Genomic DNA, 26,368 nt, shown 5'->3' with positions numbered 1-26,368 from the left:
CATAGCCAAAACTTAAATGTATATATTCTAACTTCTCAGTTTCATTTGTAGACTTCCAAATACGAGACATAGCAGTAGAGGGACATTTTCCTCTCTGGCATGGGCAAGGAAGCCAAGTATCAGTTTCCCCTTTGCTATTAAAACACCTTTGTGACCTGATCTTAACATTATTTGACCTTCTGAAATTTTCTTTAGTATTGTTATCCAAAACATATAAGAAAATATGAACTAAAATCATGTTACTCATGATGTATAGTATAATCTCAATAATAACTGATAGATAGTTATGGAAATTCAATATTTGCTACAAAAATGGGCTCAGAACCAAAAAAACTATCTAATGGACCTAATGGACATCCCTTATCACTTAGGAGTAAAACAGACTTTGTTTCTTTTAGGCCTAAAGAGTATGTACAACTGTTCATACTGAAACCAGTGGTGTCTCGATTCCCCAGGGATCCCCTTGTCACAAAATTAGGGTGTCAGTGAGCATCACTGATATTTACTCAAAACTGTCCCAACTCTCTGCTTTCCTCTCAAAGTCTATTAGAAACCTGTGATTGTTCACATTCTGTTTGATATAGGTTGAAGGCTAACAAGAAAGCTGCATTAGGGGCTGATGGGATGGCTCAGTAGTTAGGAGCACTGGTCACGGATGAAAACAAACTACATCCTGCCCTTAGAAAAGGGTCAGATGTACATATAAGGAGCAGCAAGTAGGCTACATGACCAAAGGGCATTTGGAAAGTTTAACTAAAACCACAAGGCTGAGCTTATTCTACGGATCACAGGGAAAATTGTTTTCAGGGAGAAAAAAAATTGATGAGAACTGAAGATCTTAAGGATTTTTATATGTGTTGATGTTTGTGTAGGAACCAAGTGACCATGACAATGTTCCTGTGAATGAGTGGGATAGAGTATTTCTATGCTTTGAATTGAAACTATCCTCCACAGGGTCACGTTTGAAAACCTGGTCCACAGCTAGTGGTGTAGTTTTGAAAGACCAGGATCCAAAATAATCATTTCTCCCATTATTTGCTTCAGCTCAAGGTATTCAGTGCTGGGGATGAGAAAAATACCTCAGACGATCACATTTCTTGAGTTTGAATCAGGCAGCCTGGTGAATCAGAGACTTAGGGAGCCAAGCTGGGTTTGGCACTCCCTGAGATGTTTCCTGGGAAGATAAATAATATTGGTAAGTTTGAGTTCCTTTTCCTTTGATGTTTCAGACAGGGTCTCTTCTATCATATGCTGACCTTGAACTCCCTATGTAGTCTAAAGATACCTTTGATTTCTGGCCCAAAGTTTCCACCTTGGGGCTGAAATTGCAGACATACACCACCATACTTGGTTTTAGTATCTTCTCTTTGATGGTTTTAGAGCCATGCCCTGCTCTCTTGGTCAATGATGAAGAAGAGACAAGCATAGTTTGTATACGTGACCCACCAGAATTTTTACTTTTCTTTTAATACCCATGTGTGTGCAAAGCCCATTGGCTAAGGGAAGCCTCAATTCCCTAATTCCAATGCCTCTTTCCTTAGTGTTTCTACCACTTCTCAGGAGTTGTCAGTAAAGTGCACAAGACCTCAACAAATCAATGGATTTATTTCCTTTGTCTCTTACCTGTACTGTTGCTTTGTGTTGACTCAAATGCAGACATTACAGAGTGATCTGAATGTACCCACATTTCTGTCTTGAATAATGAGTTATTCTTCAGTGCACCTTCCTCTACGGTGCTTCAGGTCACTGGCCTAGGTACTCTGTGATGTGGTGGAGAGCTGACCTTATCTGTTAGATTCAGACACACAAAAGTCGGGTTCTGTAGCTCAGACAATGTGATGATGAGGCACAACAGAACAGGTGATATGTTACTGATAGCCCTGATGGTCCATGGCACAGAACACATGTTTAATTTGTGTCTATGTCTTTAATTTTATCATTTGTGCTCCATGTCTCTTTCTTATTAAGATATGAAGTAGAATATAATTATTATAGAAAAATTCACTTCCCTGAACAAGGAAGACTTCTTTACAGTGAAAGATGTATGACAACTTTAATTATAGGAAGTGAATAAAATCTGTCATTGAATTATCCCACAACAAGGAAAGGCCAAGTGTGGGGGTGAGTGCCTGGTTTACCTGTGTCTCCACAGTTACACATACCGCTTCATACGTCTGCCTGTAAGAAGCCTGGGTGCCTGCTTTTCCTATGTCTCCACAGTTACACATACCGCTTCATACGTCTGCCTGCTTTTCCTATGTCTCCACAGTTACAAATACTGCTTCATACGTCTGGTTGTAAGAAGCCTGGGTGCCTGCTTTTCCCATGTCTCCACAGTTACAAATACTGCTTCATACGTCTGGCTGTAAGAAGCCTGGGTGGTGTCTGGGTTTTTCCTACACACAACTCAATTAAAAGCTTGGGATTCTATGACTCCCTGGTAAAAGTGAAATAAAAAGAAAAGGAGGACAAGGAAGTTAGTTAAATAGTTTTATTAGAGCCATTTTACAATTCTAAAATTAACAAGCAGACTTGTAATAAAAGATCTCCAATGCTCACAGAATGACCTCGCTTCCATTCTGAACCTGTCTTTTTAGTTGTAAAGATTGGCATTACATTTAAAAGGACTCAAAATGAGAAAGAAAAAACACAAAATGAATGGATGTACCTGGTCACCCAAGTCCCATGACACAACCAATGAAATCTCTGAATGGATATTGCTTCAGCTTGGATATCAAAAGATGGCCTGACGAGGCGTCCTTAACCAACGACTGATCACAGTTGGCCAAAAGAAAGAGGAAAACCCAAGACTACTGTCACGTTGGTGATGGCTCCAACGGTTGGTGGATGACAGTGACTCCAGATATATGAATAAGCCCATGGCGCTTTGTTACTATGGATGGAATTATCATGGAAGTTCTCCTGTGTTGATCAATTTGTTCCTGAAGGCTTTCTTTGATCATTTAAACTTGCATAATAAACATGCAATGAATTAATTTCGTTTGAAAGTTGTATTTTTTTTGCAGTCCGTTTTGTTTTCATACAAAGATTTCATAAGTTGCCACATTGCATCGGAGTGTTTGCCAAAGTAGGGAGGGTAAATGTGACGTAGCTGAATGAGCAGAGCCTCCTTCTGTCCTGAGACACACCACCCAACTTTTGAAAAAGGTGCAGACAGCTGTTCTTACCCTCCCCCACCAAAGAAAAAAGAGGAAAAAATAAATATAAAACCAAAATCACAAAACCAACCTAGCAAAGAAAAGAAGGTTGACGTAAAGAAAATAAAGGTGTTTGTCATGCACATGATCTTCTGCATAGCTCAACCCACTTATAGTAAGGCACTATTTCCCTTTGCAACTGGTGTCCATGGTAACCTGTTAAGTGCTACAGTGCTCTAGGACCCTCAGACACTTCCTTCTGGGATGGCGAAATAAAGAGCCCGGGTGAGTGTGGCTGCCATGCTTGGCTGCGCAGGTCTGGCAGCTCCTGGAGACTCCATGACCCTCAGGGGAAGCTGTCCATGGGTGGTATGGTAGAGTGTCCATAATGCATTTCTTTCCAGGGTTCCTGTTTAGTCTGAATATGGATTTGGATTGTTCTTCAGTCTTTATGTCTCAATGAAGACAGATGAGGTTGGGGGACAGCAGTCAGGTTCTCGGAGACTGAGTATCAGTGCTCTCAGCACAGGATACTGGATAGAGGGTCACATGAACAGGTGGTCCAAGGAGAGAGAGGAGAGGGAGGGGGGAGATTGCTTTTGGTTTTCAGAGACAACCCAGGTATGATATTAATTCAACTGGTCTTCATACTGTTTCCGGAAGCAGTCCCCTGCTGGGAAAAACTCCCAACACCTCTCTTGATACATCTTCCAGACATAAGATTCCTGTAAATAGAGGAAATCAATGTGTTAGCCTGGTCTCCAAAATCTACGTGATAACACAGGGCAGACTAGAAGAAAACACTTAATTCTCTTGATATAGCCGATAAAACTGGAAAAGTCCAATTGTATTCAGATAGCTCCACTTAAATTACCTTCAATGATAAACAAATAATCTTCAAATTTAAACAAAAAAATCTTAAGCTTGACAATAATATAATAATGATAAAAATATATTTATAAATCTTTAGGGTTTTTCTTTATTATCATTATTAATTTTATCCATCTTCAAGTTCAAACTATTACCCCAGAAGGGGAATTTCAAATTTTCCTGAAAACCTTTAGACACTGCATTTTTTTCCAATTATATTATGTAAACAATTCATTTGAAAGTATAGGTCATATGATAAACACAATTTTTGCAGAAGAGGGGAGAGACTCATAAACCCACTATTTTCAGTTGAAAGATGATTTTTAAATGTGAAATTAGAATTTTGCTGTTTCAGAGGAGGCAGTCTTGTTAATAGTCACCTCATACAAAGGAATGTTATCTCAAGGTAACATGACTAATACCTAAAGACAATGGTTCTTTTTTAATCAGATTTGGATGTCTGTGTGGTTATTTGCCCACGAGTACAGTGCTCATGGAGGCCAGAAGTGGTCACTGACTTCCCTGGAGCTGGGTTACAGGTAGTTGTGAGCTGATAAGTGGGTGCTGAAACCTCTGTCTTCCAGAAAGCAGAATGTATCCTAAACTGCTAGGGCGTCTCTCTAGCTCCCTGAAGCAATCCTTCCCGAGTGCTAAATGGCTCTCTATCACCTCTCGTCTGTCCTTTCATTCTGAAAATCACTGCGCTTCACCCACCTGTCCCGTGTGTTCCGTTTCATCCTTGTTTATGAGATACATCAGGAAAAACCTACAGAGACAGAGAAACTGATCAGGATTGGATTACACGGGAAAACACCAGCATAAACAGGAAAGATGCTTACATACTACACCCTGGTTGCACTGGTTTATGGAAACATAGAAAACACCACAAATACAGTTTTTGAAAATTAATTACATTGTACCAGAAAGAAATAAGCATATTCTTTGAGATGGCTGGTCTACTATTACACACAATTTTAGGTCTGAGTTATTTTTCTTTTTCTTAGCATTACAGTTTCATTATGCAGTCCTGGCCAGCTTGGAACTCACTATGTAGACAGAGATCCTTTAATCCTGGGATTAAAGGCATGTACAACCATTGATTCTGGTCAGACTCAAATCAACACTGACAAATTTTAACTGAAGACTAGCTTCATATATTCTATATTTTTTATCAGTTTAATTGAGTATAGTTCAGCCACTTCCCCCTAATGTTACTTGAAATATATTCTCCATCTGATATTAAAATTGGATCTGAAATTAAGAATAATAGTTTGATAAACTGTGTAGTTTGTTTTAGTCCCACAGAAAGACCAGATTTTCATTTGCATGTACTTACTTATATGACTGTTCAAAACAAGACAAAACAACTATTAATTGACTGTCATTTAAACAACAAAGATCAGTTTTTAATTGATTTCTGTAGTGCCCAGAGATTTCTATAGGTCATCAAAAGGGTGGGGATGCAAAAATAGGGATGTGGGAGGAGGGAGGATCCTCTTGTCTCAGGCTTGCATCAAGAAGGTTCCTGCTTGGACCGGGTGGTGGTGGCTCACGCCTTTAATCCCAGCACTCGCTAGGCAGAGGCAGGCAAATCTCTGTGAGTTCAAGGCCACCCTGGTGTACAAGAGCTAGTTTTAAACAGGCTCCAAAGCTACAGGGAAACCCTGTCTTGAAAAAACAAAACATGGCCAGGCTTCTCTGCAGAGCTCTATGGCACTCCACTCCCATTCCGGATCCCTCAGTGCGAATATGGACAGCTTCACTATTTAAGGAAGCCTACTCCAGGGGTGCAGAGGTTTGGAGGAGACTGACTACTGCCTGCTTCTGGAGTTTACAGCAATGGGAGGGAATGGGCTCCTGGGGAAGGGGGAGACCCTGGGAGGGCCACTCACAGGTAGTTGGCCAGGTTGTGCTCCTGGAGCGTATGTGTTTCAAAGCCGTGTGGCACCGTATCAAAGTAGTCATTGCCTATCCCGCAGATGAAGCACTTGGTCTAGAAGACAAAGGGAGACAACATAATGTCAGAGAAGGCCCAGGTGAGCAGAGGATGAAAACAAAGTCTGCTGGGATATGGAATTACTACCTCTCCATAGTGCCAATCCCTCCTGGAGGAAGAAGAACTGCTCATACAATTCAGAAAGTTCAGGAAACCTATCAGAAATTTACTGGACACAGGAACTTGCCAGGATCAAGAAGCTGAGAGAGTTGCAGGCTCAACAGACCCTTCCTTTATGCTAGCTTAGCAGGGTGGGACTGGGGCAGCTATAAAGGGGACTGGGAGCTCTAGGGATGCAGATGTCCTAAAGTATCACCCAATCACGGTGGGCCTTTAGTGATGTAACTGCTGTCAGTCAACCCTGGCTCATGTAGGCAACCCCTCACCGATGCTGCTGTAAGTAACCTCCTTATCCACAATCCTGTAAGCAATTCCTCACCCAAGCTCCTGTAAAAAATCCCAATGCATTCATCGGTCCACCAAGTTAGACTTGGGTGGAATCACTTCTTTGGCATGATGTAGTGTCCTACCGGAAACAAACAGGCATTTGTTCACATCTCCCCAGAAAATGCTACACAGCACGCTGTTGAAAGAAGCTCAGTATATGACTTGCTCAAAATATACCAAGCACCACTTGTGATAGTGCCATGCCCCCTGAGAACAAATTTTATGGCTAGTGTAACTATATCTTGGGGTTTTCCTAAGTGATATGGGTTCTAGCAGGAGGATGGGACAATGATAGCTTATTAGTGACATCTTTAATTTTTTTCTTTAGCCTTCATGCACACATCTAGACTTAGTGATTGACCTGTTCACGACACTGAGTAATTAGTGAAGCAGGATTAACTGTGTTCTCAACTGAAGTTGAAAACTTGCCAGTTATCCAAGCAAAGTCCACTACCCAAACAAAAGAGGTACAAATCTTAGATCAGTTATGAGGTGTTTCATCAGTGATTTGAAAAAGCCCTCCTATGGTCAGGTGCTGTTCCAGGTATTAACTCAATTGATGGATATGTCTAGGAATAGCCTCCTTCATCTTTCTGCATTTCTCGCATCTGGATTTGTCTTTATACACAATTCCAGGTAGGTGGTCTATGCTTAATACTGAAGGTCTGCACCAGGAGCCAAAGTGAAGCTGAACCTCCCTTCAATCAGGATTTTAAAATTACAGTAACTACATACAGCTTCAAATGAATTCAGTCATCACTGAGGAACTAATATCACCTACAGCACTACCACACCCAAGCCACAAATGCCTCACCTCCATGTCTTCCTTGACTTGCTCTTGTTGGTCTCTGAGTTCTCCAAAAGCATCGATGATCAAACCTAGTGTTAAAAAGAGAACTTACATGATCCCCATTATCTATGAACAATCATCAACTCATAACTCCTTGGATGTTCCTTCCCAGGCAAATGAGAATACCTGACCTCATTAGGAGATACTCAGAACATGGCAGAAATATGAGGTCAGACTGGTTGCTTCTTGCTAGGGAAGTGACTCTCCCTGGGAGCAGGACACACAGTGACTGGGCCTGATGTTCACTAGAAAAGCATTTTAAAATAAAGTGACAAACTAGAAAAAACAATACTAAGGAACTTGGCACGCACACAAGCTATATTATTACTTACTGCAGGGGGAAAGGATTAGTTGAGATTTATGGCTATAAAATACAGAAATCCCCCAAAAGATAATTAAATAAAACATTATTGCATGGGCTGAGAAATATGTATCAATCTCATAACCCCCATAATTTTATCAAATGTGAATTAATGTTTGATACGTGGAATTGTTGAATTTTGCCTCCTTTCTTTTTTGTGACTCCCCAACTACTACTTCCAAATGTTTTGACTTTTTATTCTTCTTTAAAAAATGACTTATTCTTTTTATGTGTATATGTGTATGTCTGTGAGTGTATATGGGCACAAGTGTGAAGAGACGCACAGAGCCCAGAAGAGGGTGCTAGATCCCATGGAGCTGTGGTTACAGACAGTTGTGAGCTGCCCTACATGGCACTGAGAACTCAATTTCAATATTCTAGAAGAGCAAAAAGTGCTCTTAACTGCTGGGCCATCTCTCTAGCCCCAAGTTTTTCTTCTTATAAAGCAACAATGCTGCCCTCTATAAAGACATTGCAGATGGATTATGAACCCTTTGTACTTATCTGTGTACATTACCAGTACTGTGTCACACTGGTGGAATGTAAAGGTTAATGTCATATTTACAGCCATTCAATTAAGGCTGGGATCAATGTGTTAACTAGGAAACACAAATTAAAAACAGGAATGACTTTCTGAGAAAAAAGGATCTCACTACAATTCAGCCAGAGGAAAAGGAAAAACTGCTGCTTGACACTGCTCTGTGGCTTCAGGGAAAGATTCTGAGCCTAATGTCCCCAATCTGCTCAGTCTAGATATGGATTCTAACCCCAGCCTGGGCAGTGACACACTTTAGTCAAATTACCGAGACTTGCCATAGCTTAGTGAGTTCCAGCATAAACTGTAAGTGTTGTCATAGTTCTGATGATATCAGGGAGGGTAATATGAGTTAAAGACATCACTGGAACATAGCAGGGAGTCACCAGTGGAAGTGACATGATTTTGCACGATGAGCTAATCAGTTACCAAGTACTGAAGAGGGGACTTGAACTGATGCCCTCATTTGAAAGCTCTCCACAAGGGCAGAACTTAGAGAGTTGCATAACCTGAACTATTGCCTCGGGATGAATGGTTCACCCCTCCTCTGCACTTTCAAAGCTGGCAGTGTGGCAGGAAGAGGAGTCAGCTCCTGTAGAATGTATTTTTTCATAAATAGAAATCAAACAGGCTGAGAAAATGGCTCAGTCAATAAAGTGCACTTTTGATTCTTAGAAGGTAAAAAGATAGAGATGGGCAGTGTTTGTAATCCCAGCACTTGGTGGAGCAATCATCCCATAAAAGGCAGAGACAAGTCCCCATAGCTCACTGACCAGCCAGCCTCACCTAATTGGAGAGCCATGGATTTCAGTGAAAGACCCTGACTTGAAAGAATAAAAATGTAGAAGACTCCTAAAACTGACCTCTGCCCTTCACATGCATGCAAGCATATGTGCACATGTGTGCATACACACACACACACACACACACACACACAGAGGAGGGGGGAGTGTACCCATCACACTACATTCCAGGGTCCCACGTGACAATGAGAACTTGAGAACTCCTGGAAGGAAGCTGTGTCTGGAGAGATTGACTGCAGAGCTGTGATGAGGCTGGGTTGTTGCGGGTCCAGGGCTAATTACCATATCTTGGACTAGCTTTAGCCCCCCCCCCCCCATAGCCTACTTCTTTCCCACTTTTGTGTGGGAACTAACATTCTGTGACTAATAGATTAAAACCTTTTGAGGATCTATTAACTTAGCAGACCTGACCTTCCACCTACCTAAAAGCTAGAAATGTCATTAGACAGCATCTGAGACCTATAGAAAGGCTTCATCTTGCTAGGACCACTTCTCTGTGGTCCTCACTGGGGTCTTTTAAACTTGCCTTGATTTATGAACTTTTGCTGTTTTATAAAACTATAAAGCTTTATAAAACCACTTCCATGTTAGAACATAGGATTCAGGGTAACCCAAGTCTGTGTTCCCAGGCCATGATCAATCACTCAAATTTGGCTCAAGAATAAGCTACCTCCCATTCCCTTTCTGGTAAAAGCTATGAGGCTTTTGTGCTTGCTTGTTCGCTTGTTTGTTTATTTACATCAACACATACCTCTTTATGCCCCACCTAGAGATTTTACAAGGAAGAAATACCAGAAGAAAAGGTTCCATTAGGCTTTGGCAGAAAACGTGATACTGTCAGCCCACCTTGCCTTCTGGCTTCAATAGCAAGTGACTCAAGGCCACGATACCCAGGAGCCACAGCTGGGTATGGCTTACCTTGTATGATGGCCAAAAGGATGACGATCACAAAGAAGAAGAACGTGATGTCAAAGATGATGCGGTAGATCTCATACTCATCTCCCGCTGGGTCTTCAATTTCATCCCCAATGCCCCCTCCAGCACGGACGCCCACATACATGTGGAACATGTAACACTGGAAGACAGGGACAGAGATACTCGTGAGGGTCACCACCCTCCTTGACCTGCCACTGACATGAGGCTTTCTCTCCAGTGTCCGGTCCTCATTCTAAATGGGAAGGATCTTCGTGCTCTGGGTTGTCTTTCGGTCTTAATGCTTTTCCCTGAGATGTGAATATGTGGTTCGTACACACCACTATCTCCTAATCAAAACTCTACACTGTTCACTTAGTTTAGAGCATTTGTGTCACTTGGGAGAGAAAGACAAGGGCTTCGTTAGCACCTTGGCTTTGAAGTACATGAGATGACACAGTATGACAATCACATTACAGGGCCTTGAGCTATATAAAGCTGTACTATCTGGTTATGTCCACAATGGGACAGACATGGAAGAGGAAAGTAAAAGCCTCGTGGGGGGAAACAGGGACTCATAGAAATGGAGCTAGATTAAGGCAGACTTTCTGGCTTCTCCTCTCACTTAGAATTCAAGAATGGGATGCAGAGATCTTTTCTACTCAGTGTCTCCAAGAGTGAAGAAAGATGGTATGGGGAGATAAGGAGGAGGGGCAGCCAACACCTGTTACAGCTGCTAAGGTATGGTGCACAGGAAAGAGGTTTTGCTGGAGGGTCTTTGAAACAGAACTTGGTCTCAGCATCACTACCATTCATACAAACACCATAATACTCAATATGTACAAGGATTGAGTAATTCCTTGTGATGGGGCCATACTGTGCATTTACTGACTAGTTGCTAATAGTGACTTTCTCCATAGTAATAATAATAAAGAAAAAAATACGGCTCTGTCCCCTGGGGAACAGAGTCAAGCCAATTTGAGAGTCCCCGGCTCACAGCATCTAGATTTTTCACTTCATTCAAGATAATCTCAGCTCCCCACCTTACCCCTGTACTCTGGGCCCCACTCATCTGTAAGTCTCAACTCAACGTTCATATCCCCACTTCCCCCCACTATCCCATCCCCAGCTCAAGGTCTTTGCTGTGCAGACTCTGTGCTATGTAATATCCTTCCCCATCCTCTTCCAAAGCACATACTTTGGGAACGTATGTCTACAGGCCTTCCAAAATTAGACCCATTGTAGTCTTATTTGTTCCCTACACGGCAAGGGGCAAAGCCCCCTACAGCTCTGCACTTGGTCCACAGCCCACCGTTCCATCCCCATGTGATCCTGTCAGCTTGATAATCAATCTTAACCACCACACCCATAAAGGTACTGTACCAGCCAGATATACAATAAGCCAAAAACATTGTGACAGCTGCCCTGATCCCCCACTGCTGTACAAATCCCCAGGGCCTGCAGACTATTCTGGAGCCTAGAAAAGACTCTCTGTGGCAGAGAAGCCAAGAGAGTCCTCTAGAGAGAGCTGGTTTAAGACTGTCATCCTTGGGCTGGTTAAGGCCTATCTGCAAACCCAGTCTTCTCAGGGCTCGGGAGTCCAGGTTGTTGGTGCCATTTACTGCGTCTGTGTCCAAGTTCGAAATGTAAAAGAGAGTAACTCAAATGAAACAACGCAAAACCCAACATCTCCCTTTGGGACACGACAGTCATTCCTTAAAACTCGGCGGCTAAAATTGTCCACCGTGCCTTTTTGAATACAGGATAATTTATTTTCACGATGTACTCCTGGTTTCTGTTTAAATTCTTTATCCCACACACATTGCTTATCTTTACCATGGAGAAATGAAGCCCCATGCTCTTCTCTGAATGTGTGGAACTCGGGCCACAGAGAGTGGTAGTGATGCCCCCAGCTGATGGCCCTGGTTAATGAGCTGACAGGCTTGTCCTTGAAACTTCAGTACCCTTAGCCTTCCAGACAAGCTCCTAATGGCTGCACTGGTATGTGGACATCCACTGGCGTCTAGAGCTCACCAGTCAAATTATCATTCTTTCCTGAAAACAAGATTCCCTTTATTCCAGATTTTTTTCATAGACTGAGCTTAGTTAGGGTAGAAGAAGAAGCAGCTTAGGGGGCAAAAATCTATACTTCTTCCAGAGAGTCTGAAAACAAAAGAAAAGAAAGGAAAAGAAAAGAAAGGGAAGGGAAGGGCCTGGGAAGGAGCAGGAGACAGAGGTAGAGATAGAGGGAGGAAGCCTATGATGGGAAGAAGCTCAGAGGAAGTGTGGCAGAGGAAAAGGGAACCAGGAAGCAGGAGCCAGAGATGCTGATAAAGGTCAGGTCAGATTTGTGAGATCAGTTACTTAACAGAGGTGATCTTCAACAACCATCTGAGCAGCTAATTTCACCAAACTGCCTCTTATTTTCATTATCTGAGAAACTGGAGGGGGGGGGCAGGGGTGTGTTCCACTGGTCCTGCAGAGCTTCCCTGGAGATGCCCATACTTCCGGGCAAAAATGTCCTCCTATGCCCCATCTCCTCAGCTACCCTCACTGTTTTACCACAGACTCTTGACTGTTATTTTCACTTTTTCCTCCTACATTCTTGAAGAGGCAGTTCAAACCCGATCAGGACAGAGCGGGTTTAATTAGATTCTTAGAATAAAACACCATCATCTGGGAAGAAAGAAGAAATCGCCGGATGAGTCATGGAAATTGTAAAACTTTGACTGCAGCGCCACCTGCTGGAAATGGCGACAACCAAACAACCAAAGGTTGAAAGTCCCCGCTGATGACAGCCCTCCACCTACATTGTAATTTATGTAATTTAAATTACTTTTAAATTTAAAATTTAATGACAGCAAAAGACTCTTTTCTCTTGCAGAAGGGGGCACCTGAGATCATTCCTCACCAAGCTCAGCACAGCCACAGACAAGATAAAAATCTCGTGCCATGTGCAGAGAGAAAAGCCTAAACCAGAGATAGTACCAACGGTTTTGCTAATGACTCTCAAAGTCCCTCAAACTGCTGACGTCCGGGATCTAGTTAAGTCAAGAGCCCACTTCCTTATCCTAAAATGAGACTGTTATGCTTAAGTATGCTTGTCAGCTTGATTCAATAAAGAAGCACATAAGATATGTAAGTATCCACAAGGGTATTTTCAGAGACAGCTGGGCCATCGGGGCTCTGATCGAAGGAGCGGATGAATCCTTGGATGATCTGAACATGGCAGACGGTATCACTGGGATGTGGTGGGAGTAAGAGGTGTGGCCTTGATGGAGGAAGGAGGTCTTGGTGACAGGTCCCCCGGGATATCCTGCCCTTCAGAATCCACTGCTCTCTGCTTCATGGCCATCAAGATGCAAACTGATCTGCCCCACCGTGAGTTCTCCACCACCACCGTCTGCCACCTCTGGAACCACGGGCCACGATTTACAATTCACGCCTTCAAGTTGTTCTCAAGCATCTTGGCAATGCCAAGGAAAAAGGGACATGGAGACAAGTCTGTCTACCTTCCGGACTCACGTCCTCGACGGCTAAACAGGCCCAATCAGGAGAGCCCGGGGTATTCAGAAGAAAAAGGAAGGAAAACAGTGGAAACATGTGCGGAGATTGAGTGAAAACTGGGTCACGCCATGTCCTGTGGCTAGAGAATGAAGAGAGCCATACAGGGCCTCGTAATAAGAGCAGCTAACTGATAACACATATTCGACAATCTCTTTCAAGATTTCCAGTAAGAGGAATGTGCTAGCATCCCCATCAATCCCTGGCTGGAGTTATTGCAAGCTTTAATGTTTTTAATAATGAACTCTGGTTTTCTGCTCTTCTGGCCTACATTTCTTTCTTTATAGTAAGAGTTGGGCATCTCTTCAGACGTAAGAGCTGAATGAATTAACGTTACTGTGCATTGTCCAGCCACATAATTGACCCTTTGTGTACTGTCTTCTTTTTTCTAATGTTTTTACATCACTAAAATTACTTTCTATTTGTATATTATGTGTGTGTGGCAGAGGGTGTCATGAATGGTGTGGAGGTCAGAGGACACCATTCAGGTATTGCTCCTTCCACCATGCGGGCCTGGGGGATTGAACTCAGATTGGCTGGCTGTAGGCTTGGAGGCAATTTGGAGGCAGGTGCCTTCCCTAGCGAGCATCTTGCTGGCTGGGGCTTATGGCTTTTCAAGGGTCTGATAGGAACTGTGCCAGGGAAGGACATTGCCTCCTCTTTGTCATGGTGAATGCATTTTGGCCAATTTATTATTTGTCTATAAGACAAATATTTACATTTGTCAGCCACAAAAATAAACATTTTTGGCCTTTACGGGATTCTAGGTTTTATATCATAAACAGAACATCTTTTTTCTCTCTTAAAATCTGTCATTATTAGCCGGGCGGTGGTGGCGCACGCCTTTAATCCCAGCACTCGGGAGGCAGAGGCAGGCAGATCTCAGTGAGTTCGAGACCAGCCTGGTCTACAAGAGCTAGTTCCAGGACAGGTTCCAAAACCACAGAGAAACCCTGTCTCGAAAAACCAAAAAAAAAAAAAAAAAAAAAAATCTGTCATTATTTTAAGGATGCAAATCTGTCCTAATTGTTACTGACTTGAATAGAAAGATTGGCATTCATTTCTATCATTTTCCCCTCAGGGACTTGTACATGGTGTCAATTCCATTTATTGATGTCTTTTTGTATTTTATGATTATAGAAAGCAACTTTATCATAGTTTAATTTCTGTGATTATTTATGTGTACTTCGAGTTATCCAAAGGAGTGCAAAATTACCTAATTTAGCCATCATAGCATCAGCATCAGTATCTTGTTCCTGTCACACTTTCGGGATATTTCCTTTTGAGAGAAATTTCAGAACCATCCTCTCAGCTCCTTGACATTCACACACAACCCCAATCATGCAGGTGTTTATTGAATGACTCACAGAAAGGCCTTGCTCTCTCCAGCCAGCAACAGATCCTTTGTCTTCATCTTCCCCTCCCAAACCTAAGTGCTCAGGGACAGTAGTTTTTTTGATTTGCATATGAAATGTCCCCCATAGGCTCCTGTGTTTGAACACCTGGTCTCTGGCTGGTGGTGCTGTTCAGGGAGGTTATAGAACCTTCAGAAGGCAGATTTTCACTGGAGGAAATACGTCACTGGGGAGGGGCTGGGAGGCCATATTTCCTAGCTCTACTGGCTGTTGCTTAAGTATGGATGAAATGTGACTGGCTGGCCTCCTGATCCTACCTTCATGACTTCCCTGTCATGATGGACTCTATCCCTCCAGTACTGTAAGCCACAATAAACTCTCTCTACTGGAAGTAGTTTTGGTCAGGGTATTTTATTCCAGAAACACAACCATCATCTGAAGAGCAGGTTATACAATAGTTACATGCAGCAACAGGAAAGCTGAAGCATCTGTTAACTTTTCCCAGGATCAAAAGAGAACCTTTAGGACAAGACACTCAGTATAAAAGCAAAAGTATCAGCTCTGTTAAGATATATTGTTTAAATTTTAGTGATGTCAGGTAGAGTCAACAAGTCAAGTCAAAAGCAAAGCTTCAGAACACTCTGCAGGAGAACATCCTATCTGCTGTCCTGGGAATGTATGAGTAACAAGCTAACCGGACCGCATAGCTCTCAATCCTAATTATATTTCTCAGGAGTCTACCATTTACCAAGCTGAACAAACACAGGTGCATAAACGGCAGACATGGTCCCTTCTGCTGTGCTAAAATGAAAACGGCTGTAGTGTGAGAAGTCACTCAACCTTTCATTGCACCCGGTGCCTCCTCTCCTGCTCTGGGATGAGGAGATGTGTGGTTAGTTGGATGGGAGGAGTGGGTGGCTTTATTACAAGTTCAGGAGCTTACCGTCAGCATGTCATCGCATTTCATGTCCGGCGTGTCACCATCTTCACTCTTATTATAGAACTTCCGGAAGAAATTGAACGCCACAACAGTGTACAGGTACACAACGACAGCTAACAAGCCGACAGTCAACACGAGCTGAAAGCAAAGTGACACTTAGCGTCTATTAGGAATACAGGATGAATGACCGGTGTAATTGACAGCCGCGTGGGAGGGAAGCGCTCTACCAACACACCTGGACTTCCTGGCGAAAAGCCAGTATGATTCATACCCTCGTTATTGCCACTTTCTTAGCTCACAAGTAAAGCTCATTTGCACATTTTCTTTATCAGTCTGTCAAAGTATTTCATGCTGAGCTTAATACACATTAGAAAGCAGCTTTATGGCTCCCATTGCTACCCTCTAACTACCTGGTGGAAGATATTGTATAACGTACTCTCCTGCATTGTGAGTCAAGTCTTTATTTATGTGTATGTATGTGCACCTACTTGTATGTATGTGCGCCATGTGTGTATAGTCCCTGAAGTAGCCAGAAGATAGTGTGGGATCCCATGGGACTGGAGTTCCATGTAGTTGTGATCCACTCAACATGGGTGCTGGGAACCGAACCAGGATCCTCTTCTGCAAGAGCAGTAAGTGCTCCATTTGCTGTGCCGTCTCTCCAGCTGTTCAGTGTGCTGGGAGTGCTGTCACAACCCACCAAGTGGCAAGTGAGCTGAGTGCGCAGCGTTCTGTCTGTCATGGCGCCTCTGAATTGCCATGACACAGTGTTATTCATAACCTTAGGTGACATGTAGGAGCGACTTGCCGGACTTTAGAAAACAAGGGATTATGGTAACGGCAATAAAGGTGGCTGCTGTTCCAGTGGTTGGACGGACACTGATTATAAAATGTACTGAGCTAGAGAGGCAATTAATCCAGATAGTTAGCACAGAATTTTTAACCACCAATTGGACCCATGAAACAACAGATGAATAAGTACAAGTATACTTTTGCACCCAGTCACAGTAATGGAGCGATCCCGCGTGAGCAGCTGAGTCCCATCAGAGTGTCAGTGGGTTTTCTGGACCTAGACCAGTTATTCCCTATGTCAGCATGCCATTGTTAAGTCTAAAGGATCATTAAGATTTTATTCAATTAAAAAAGTAGAGAAGATACCTTATTAAATTTAACTGCAATTAAATCTTGTTACCAGTGCAACTAATGCATCTGGATTGTGCAACAGCTTTTGGCACAGCATAGTATCAGATGGAGCAAACACTGTCTCATAAGCAAAACAAACTAGTTTCCTCGGTGCTTAACACAGATGATTCCGAGTCTGCTGGATTTGTTCTCAGTCTTCACAGAAGCTGACAAGGGATTGTTAATTGGTTTTACTTTACCAAAAAAATATTTGATATTGACAAATATTAATCACTTATCTAAGATCACCCAGAGAATCCATCAAGTCACTCTTTAAACTCAGGTTACAGGGTCTTTGGAATTACTAATCAGAATTTATAAAAATCAAAGGCACAGACTATCTTTCAAGCCACATATTTTCACCCAAGGTCAGGATTTATATTCACAGGCTCGTTTCTTACTGTTTTAGTTCCTCTAAAGGAAAGATGACCTTTTACCTGTTTGCCATTGTGGGTGACTGAGGACAGGATGGTTCTCAAGGTCTTGAATCCCATCGCGATGTCAAGGAGGTGAGCAGCAAAAAAAAAGTTGTTATAGTGTCCAAGAACGGACATGGTCATATACCAGGCTAGGTACAGGAAGGACTGTCAGGAGCAAAGAGTGATAAGATGTGTCAGACCCCACAGTAAAAACAAACTGGTAAGAGCCGCTGCCAACTCTCTCCAGGCTAACCAGTGCACTCGCCTTTTTCTTTCTAGACTATAATTCTTCAGATCTAACTAGCTGGATTCGATCTTTGCACATTTTATCTTTACTTAGTTTGTTATAAAATGTTCAGTGTAATTTTTTTCCTTTAATTATACAAAGTGTTTTCTACCTCATCCTACATTCTGACAGCAGGAGCTTGGTGCTATTTTATACAGAGAATTCCTTGTTATTGGGGCTGCCCTGTAAGGATCAACTAGACTTCAAAGAATATCCCGCCAGATCATAGGAAATGCTATTGAATGTCACTGAGGGACAAGACTGTTTTGGTGCAGGAACCCTTGTCTACAGTCAACCCAAGAACCCTGTAACTTTGACTCCTTCTCTTCTCTGCTCTTCATTTATCTACACATCAAGCTTGTTAAATCTATTAGTTAGAATCCACTGTCTCTGAGGAGTTTGATTAAGGCAGCATTGCCCTTTGTGTGAACGAAAGTCCTATAGCAAAGCACTCCTTGATGTCACTAACATCTGTAGTGACCTTAACTACATACCTGGTGCTGACTGGAGAAGTCTCCTGAATCAAAACTGAAGGATTATTACCTTTTAATTCTCTCTCTCTCTCCTCCCGTGTGTGGTGTGTATGTGTGTGTCCTATGTGCAGGTATGGGTACACAGCCCAGTGCCCTCAGAAGCCAGAAGAGGGACTCAGCTCCCCAGGAACTGGAGTTACAGAAAGTTGTGAGCTGCCCATTGCCAGAGCTGGAGAGCAAACCCAGGTCTTTTGCAAGAGAGCAGGAGCTCTGGACTGCTGCTAAGCCATCTCTCCAGCTTCCTGAACTGTAATTCATGTAAATGATCCACTTCTGTTAGGGTGAAAATGTCCATGTTTGGTGGGGGCAGTGAAGATGCAGGATAGAAGCCCAGTGGTGGCTTCAGCTCCTTGGAGCCGAGTTTCTCCTACAGATGCTATGTCCGGATGGCATCCACTCATAGGAGAGGAGCAGAACTGTTGTTCTGATTCTAATCTTAACTTTTAACAACAAGAAGAAAAATGGTGTGTCTGGGGCCATGCAGGACTTAATAACCAATGAGGGACTGAAGCTAGGAAAAGAAAAATGGCATTCGAAAAAGTCACTGAGGAAGAGTTAGAAGTGATACACTTGCCCTAGGACATGAAGGAGGAGTAATTTCACAAGCTACTAAACAATGAAAAGCCTGAGCAAAGGAACACACATGGGGAACATGAGAGGAAGGAGAAGCCAGTGACTGACAAAATAGTCATGGCGGTGGTGTTGGTTGACATGGAGGTACCTGTAAGCCTGGGTGACAGATGGAGAACGGGCAGCTCCTAGCATTGGTACTCTGCTCATATTTATACTAAAAGTTACCCTCTTTGCATGATAAAAATGCCACCACCAATCCCATATTTTGTCTGATTATTGCCTTCAGTGCTTTTCAGAGACCAACTAAACTATTGAAGACCTGACAACATGTGAGAAGTGACTGACCAAACAGAAACCATAAAACTGCAAGTGACTGACAGCCTAAGGGGCCTCAGAAAGATGTCTGAAGGGGCTTGTCTAGGCCGTCTTCAGGATTAACGCACACCCAAGTTCTCTGGATGACAAGAAATTCCACAGAAATTAAAATATTAAAGCCAGACTCACTTGGGCAAAATAGGGTTGTGTAAGGACTGTGGCATGGAGAATGCTCCCAGTGTGCCCAAGCCAGAGTGTAACATACTACCTGGGTGGAAGATACCAACTGAAGCAGGAGTTGGGCAGCTTCTGCTCTTTGAGAAGTTTCCATCATTAGGTGAGAAAATACACACAAGCTGGTATTCTAAGACTGTGGCTATGAACGGTACTAAAAAGATAAGTTGTGATGTTCTCAAAAGTACCCAGGATGATGGGTGGAGGGGTGGGCATGGAGGGATGACAATTTGCTGTTGTCACAGACTTTAGAGATGAGGAAAATGGAACATTCACTCTAAAAATCCAGTATTAAACAGCGAGGTGCAGAGACAGCTTTTGATAATGGATGACTAGATTCAATCATGTTTAAGTATATACTTGAGCCATATGTTTAGTGTCTAAAGGCTTTTTGGTAAGATAAATCAAGAATAAAAACATAATAATTTAATGTACTTAATTTTGGAGAAAAAGTAAGCACCGCTATTTTTAAATGTATTAGGTTAAAAAACATACATGAAGCAATATATTTCATCATGACATTTTCATAAATACCTTGTGATGTGGGAGTGATTTCTTATTAATAAAGAAACTACCTAGAACCATTTGATAGGCCAACCCTTAGGTAGGCAGAGTAAACAGAACGAAATGCTGGGAGAAAGAAGCTGAGTCAAGGAGTCGCCATGATTCTCCCACTCCAGACAGACGCAGGTTAAGATCTTTCCTGGTAAGCCAGCTCGTGGTGCTACACAGATTATTAGAAATGGGTTAGATCGATATGTAAGAGCTAGCCAATGAGAAACTGGAACTAATGGGTCAGGCAGTGTTTAAAAGAATACAGTTTCCATGTAATTATTTCGGGTAAAGCTAGCCGTGTGGGTGGCCAGGTGCCGGGGATGTAGCCCACCGCTCTTATTTCAACAACCTTGCTTCTGTTGTTTCTCCATCTACCCACCCATCTATTCACTACCAATATTCCTCCTCCCACTCATCTTCCTCTTTAGCACAAATATTTGTTTAATTTTTATTTAGGTTTGCTTTGAGCATCTACAAACCTTTGCAATCTACCATGGTACCTCTGAAACATAAATGGAAATTTTCAAGTTTTTCTTATATTAATATACAAGATAGCCTGGGTAAAGCGTCTGTGCTCGGGTCTCTCTCAGATGTCATACTTATTAACTGCATTGGTGTCTGCCTAGCTTCCTCAGGTGACCTCCTTCTGTCTGCAAGAGCTTCACAGAGTCATCTAAGGAGAGCAAAAGAGGCTTACGTTGTCCGTGAACACGACTCCGAGCTTCCACATCTGGTACTTCACATCAATAGAGTTCAGGCTGCAATGACAGAAGAAAAGGCAGATACTGGCATTAACAGAGACTTAGGCGTGTGAGAACCTGTGGGCTTGCACCTGTTGTGGGCAATGCTGTACACCTGTTAGGAGGACCGCACTCAGGAGATCACTTGTCTCCAGGTAAAAGTGAAGAGCTAAGACCTCTCTGGAGAGACACAAGTGCTCTATGGCGACCTCTAGAGGGACCTGGGAAAGAAAACAAAATGGCACCAGCTTTCTCTTCAGTAACTTAAATGTATCTTCATCATCAGTATTACTATTGTTGTGCATAGTATTTATGATATGTGTGTATGGTGTATGTGTGTATGGTGTGTGTGTATGGTGTATGTGTATGTGTGTATGCTGTGTATGTATGATATGTGTGTATGGTGTGTGTGTATGGTGTATGTATAATGTGTGTGTATGGTATGTGTGTATGGTATGTGTAGTGTGTATATGTATGGTGTGTATGTTGTGTGTGTGGATGTGTGTGTATGTTCAGGCACACACATGTGATAGTGAAAGTGTGGAGGTCAGAAGCCAACCTGCATAAATTAGTTCTGCCCTTCCACTTTGTGGTCTGGGGATTGAACTGAGGTTGTCAGGTTTGTCTGCCCTTCCCCACTGAGCAAACTCAGCATCCGATCCCGTTATTTAAAAATAGCCTTGTCTTGTTTTACATTATGACTTAACCTACCTTCTATGTGTTCCTTATTCCTAGAAATTATACAAAGCTAATTAACATGTGTGCTTCAAAAGTTGACTCAGTAAAATTTTACTGTGCATTTAAGCTACCTTTAAAAAATATTTGCTTCTACTTTATGTCTATGGGTATTTTGCCTACATGTATGTCTGTGTACCGTATTTGTGCAGTGCGTAGAGAGGCCAGAAGAGAGTGCCGGGTCCCCTGAAACTGGGGTTCTAGGCAGTTGTGAATCGACCATTGTGAGTGCTGGGAACCAATCCCTGTCCTCTCCAAGAACCACAAGTGCTCTCAACCATTCAGCCATCTTGCCTGCCCCTTGAAAACAGATTTGGGCTGTGTTTCTTGGTCTGGGATGGGGTAGAGGTGGGAAAGGGAAATGGATATAAAGAAAGAGAGGGAGAAAGAGATGAAGATAAAGAGATAGGAAATCAAGAAACAGAGAATAAGAATGTGTCGTCATATGTGCAGATAATGTAAAACCAAAACAGGAACAACCTTACTGTAGTTGGGTGGAATAACTAAATTTAAAATACACCTTGCAGATTTAAAATATACCTTGCAGTTTTACAGTTCTGTTTACAGTTAAAAAAAGACATTCCTGTTTGTTTGGTGATAAATCCTAGCTAAGAGAGGTCTATTTGTCCTGTGTTAAGTCCCTGCTAATTAAGGCTTTTATTTGTAATCAACAGCAAGTCCCTGGTCTGTTGTAAACTGTGTATAAAGGCCATTCACTTGATATACATCCTTGCTTTGTTCCTTCTCTTTTCATTGCATCCTTTTAACTACGAATAATCACCAGCGCTTTCAGCTTTGTGAACCCTTCTCTCTCCTACAAGAGGGACTTCAAGAGACCAGTGAGACTTCTCTCTCAAACCCCAACTTAGGAAGAGGTAGCCCACTGGCCAGTCTTGGGTGCACCCAAACACAGCTTGCGGACAATCTTGGACTTGGACCTTTCTTTCTTTAGAATTTCAGGATCAGCAGTTTATGTATGTGTGTGTGGTATGCATTAGTACGTGTATAGTATGTGTGTGTGTTTGCATGCGTATGGGCTGTACTCCATGCATGTTGGTGTGAAGGCCAGAGGTTGACTGGTTGTCTTCCTCAGGTATTTTAGTGAACCTCAGCATTGTGGCTAGAGACAGGGCAGCAAGTCCCCAGAACCCACGTCTCCACCTCCCAACACTGGGATTGCAGACATGCTCACCCACACCTGGCTCTATATGGCTGCTGGGGATCCAAACTCTGGTCCTCATGCTCGTACAGCAAATGCTTTTACCATTGAGCCATCTCCCTAGCCTTATTGTCCTTCTTGTTTTGCACTGCAGTAGAAGGGTTTCTGATTCAAATAACAAAAGCTTGCATGAATCCATACATTTACCTTACAACTAAATTTTATAAACGAGAGCACTGTTTATAGCCTTTTTAAAATTTTCTCTTTGTAGTTCTGGGGCATGGACCTAGGACTTGAACTTGCTGAGTGAATGTTCTCCCACTAAGCGGCAGTCCCAGACCTTTGCGTTCTGCCTACAGTCACCCACCAGCTCTCTCTCTATTTTCTTCAGGCAGGATTTAGCCCCCACCTAGTCTCCACAGGACTAGACCCTCCTCCTATTGTGATTCCCAGCATGCTTCTTAGCTGCTGCTAAGGCTGCATCTCCCTGGGTACCCATCTCTACTACTGATCTGTGATCTCCGGGACATCAAGTACTATCAAACAAATTAAATGTCCCTCCCTCCATCTATGATGAGTGAATATATCTGAGTGTTTCTTACCCACAGGGAGGAAGTGAAACACAGATTTACCAAGTTGCATGGGTGGATAAATATTGATGATCTGCTTACAAATGGGTCTTGTGATGATAAAAGTTTATGTCTGAGTAAATACCCACTGTGTGGATTGTTTGGAATCTGGGTGGACACATCAAGGAGAGAGGCACACAGAAGCCTGCTACACTTTGAGGTCTTGACCTTATAAATGTTTCAGTAAAGACTCAGAACAGGGAAGTCTTTTTTCCTCTACCTTGTATATTCTGTACTGGATCTTCATTCAGATTTCATTATCCATATTTAAAGGTGATAAGAACATAGATTTTTCTGGCCTTTTGCAAGCAGTGAATCTTGAAAATATTTATTACATAAAACAGTGAAAGGTTTTCTCAATTTAAAAATTGTTGTGTTTAGCTTAGGTGTGTATATGAGTATGTTGTGTATCTGTGTATGTACCGGATCATGTGTGTAGAGGTCAGAAGACAATCCGTAGAGTCAATTCTCTCCTACCATTGTGAAGTCTGGGGATGGAACTTAGGTCATCAGGCCTGGCAGCAAATATGTTTACTGCTGAGCCATCTTACTAACCCATCACCAAATTTAACATTTTTCAATGTCACTAGCCCATCACCAATTTTAACACTGTCCAATGAAGAGACAGTCTAAAGCTTTCCTCCTATTTTTAAATGTTTTTGGTGGTGGTGTTACAAATATTACTAAGAAAAATATGTAACTCAGCAAAACTATATAATTCTGTCAGTCACCAGTGACTTTTCATGAGGGGTTCTGCATCCCTCACACCCCACTGCTTGTTTCAAATGACAAATGTGAAGGCCTTGGCTTCTGAAACTGTCAGTGTCCTTCTTCATGTGACACACTGTAAACACCACAGGGTCTCATGGAATTCAGGTTGGCCTAGGACTTGTGTAGCTCAGACTGGCCTTGAACCTCTGATCTCCCTGTCACCATATTCTAAATTCAGGCATTACAGACATGCACTGCCATGCCCCCTTCACCACAAACACACACACACACACCATACATACATACATAGACATATATACTACACACAGATACACCACACACATATCATATAGACCCACATATCACTCTCTCTGTCACACACACACCACACACGAACTGAAACTTAGACACAGTACACACACACACCACACACGCATACCACAGACAGACACACAGCACACACCACACACATACAGAATACACACACACACACACAACATAATATGTATAAGGTTGAGAGGACAACTGGCAGGAGTCAGTTCTCTCCATCAGCCACGTGGGTCTGAGAGGTCTAACTTGGGGTGTCAGGATGGATGGCGAGTATCTTAACTCTCTGAGCCATATCGCCTGCTCCAAATTCACATTGTATTTAAAGACATAGAAAACCTGTGATGAACAAGATAATTAATCAAAGCATCTTCCTAATTCCAGGTGCAATATTTTTCTAAGACAAAATGAGTTTCCAAAGTCATTATTTCATCTATCACAGACTGAGACCGCAAACACACAGATAAGGCACGCCAGCTGGGGACACGGTTCAGTGGGGCACTACTCTTCACATGCTTACTCATGATTTGGGTTTGGATACCTGTTGATGCATAGCAAGCAAACAAAAACAAACCCCAAGCAAAGCTAGTTTCTCCAGGGAAAGTGACCGTACGCTACTTCTAAAATAAGGAAGTGCCTGAGTGGTAAAATGGCATCGAGGAGAAGTGAGTGTGCTCTTCTTGATTGCAGAAATCCCGCTGCTCACATGAGCTAAGTAGGCAGGGGCAGACAGTGACCTTCATGCAGTGGGCACATGTGCCTGAGAAGGAGCTGGAAGGAAACTGGCAGCAGCAAGGGAACTTGATCCAACTCATTTCTATCTTTCTAGGTAACAGCAGTTTCACAAGAGTGCTGTTTAAACAGTGCTTCATTTTGAAGTGAATTTTCAAATAACAGGGCAACACAGTGCTTTGGTTCACTAATGTTTTGCCATTTAAGAACTTTAACACTGAGATCAGAACTTTGGGTCCATTTTAATAAAGGAACTACATACACATACCATCATCTGTTTTCAAAGCACGTGATTTAACCTCCTTCAAAAAAGATCCCTCCCCCAGTTGGGCAGTGGTGGCTCACGCCTTTAATCCCAGGAGGCAGAAGCAGGTGGATCTCTGTGTGTTCAGGACCAGCCTTCTCTACAGAGCTAGTTCTAGGACAGGCTCCAAAGCTACAGAGAAAAACCCTGTCTTAGGAAGCTAAATAAGAAGGTGAATCCAAAGACAAACATATAGGCATCCTCCTTAATATTAACCTTCATCAGGCGATGAAAGGAGACAGAGACAGAGACCCACATTGGAGCACCGGACAGAAATCTCAAGGTCCAAATCAGGAGCAGAAGGAGAGGGAGCACGAGCAAGGAACTCAGGACCGCGAGGGGTACACCCACACACTGAGACAATGGGGATGTTCTATCGGGAACTCACCAAGGCCAGCTGGCCTGGGTCTGAAAAAGCATGGGATAAAACCAGACTTGCTGAACATAGCGGACAATGAGGACTACTGAGAACTCAAGAACAATGGCAATGGGTTTTTGATCCTACTGCACGTACTGGCTTTGGGGGAGCCTAGGCAGTTTGGATGCTCACCTTACTAGACCTGGATGGAGGTGGGCGGTCCTTGGACTTCCCACGGGTCAGGGAACCCTGATTGCTCTTCGAGCTGATGAGGGAGGGGGACTTGATCGGGGGAGGGGGAAGGAAATGGGAGGTGGTGGCGGGGAGGAGGCAGAAATCCTTAATAAATAAATAAATTTAAAAAAAAAAAATAAAAAAGAAAACAAAACAAAAAGATTCCTGCAAAATGTAGTTCTATATTTTGTTTTGAGTGTGTTTGACTTTCCGGAGGACCAGAGGTTAGAAAAGGTGACTTAAATCAGGAATGGTGGATTTTCTTGTTGCTCTTCTCTCATTGTATGTAAATAACAAGGAATCTTCACACATTGATAGGAGCCATATCTGGTGACTCTTATCTGAAATCACAACACTCCAGACTTGAGAGCAGGAAGATGGTGAGTTAGGCCTCAGGAGCTACCTGTCAGTTCCAGGCCTTCCTGCGATATTATATAATGATTTTTAGGTCAGCCTAGGCTACATAGCAAGAGCCTGTCTCAATAACAATAATAATAACAATAACAACAACAATAATAACAACAACAATAAGTTAATAGGAAAATATCCCT

The 26,368-nt window shown here is 42.7% G+C and overlaps 1 protein-coding gene across 8 annotated transcripts in view; it reads right to left on the bottom strand.

Moving 5' to 3' along the window:
- Positions 1-2,480: 2,480 nt before the first annotated feature.
- The window catches only part of Ryr2 (ryanodine receptor 2), a 570,252-nt gene continuing 546,364 nt past the window's right edge, over positions 2,481-26,368 (bottom strand). For all 8 annotated transcript variants that reach the window (XM_041630688.1, XM_041630687.1, XM_041630690.1 and 5 more), the window contains 8 exons: positions 20,586-20,646; positions 17,411-17,557; positions 15,795-15,929; positions 9,939-10,095; positions 7,286-7,350; positions 5,921-6,021; positions 4,743-4,794; positions 2,481-3,883 (listed from right to left, as the gene is read on the bottom strand). In XM_041630688.1, the coding sequence (XP_041486622.1) occupies positions 3,788-3,883; positions 4,743-4,794; positions 5,921-6,021; positions 7,286-7,350; positions 9,939-10,095; positions 15,795-15,929; positions 17,411-17,557; positions 20,586-20,646 (814 nt within the window). In that variant the 3' untranslated portion in view covers positions 2,481-3,787. The remainder of the gene's footprint in view (positions 3,884-4,742; positions 4,795-5,920; positions 6,022-7,285; positions 7,351-9,938; positions 10,096-15,794; positions 15,930-17,410; positions 17,558-20,585; positions 20,647-26,368) is intronic.

The sequence above is a fragment of the Microtus oregoni genome, unplaced genomic scaffold, assembly GCF_018167655.1.
Source record: "Microtus oregoni isolate MIOR12 unplaced genomic scaffold, Mior012 000035F_ref0000213, whole genome shotgun sequence".
Lineage (NCBI taxonomy): Eukaryota > Metazoa > Chordata > Mammalia > Rodentia > Cricetidae > Microtus > Microtus oregoni.
This window is presented reverse-complemented; position numbering and strand designations above follow the sequence as displayed.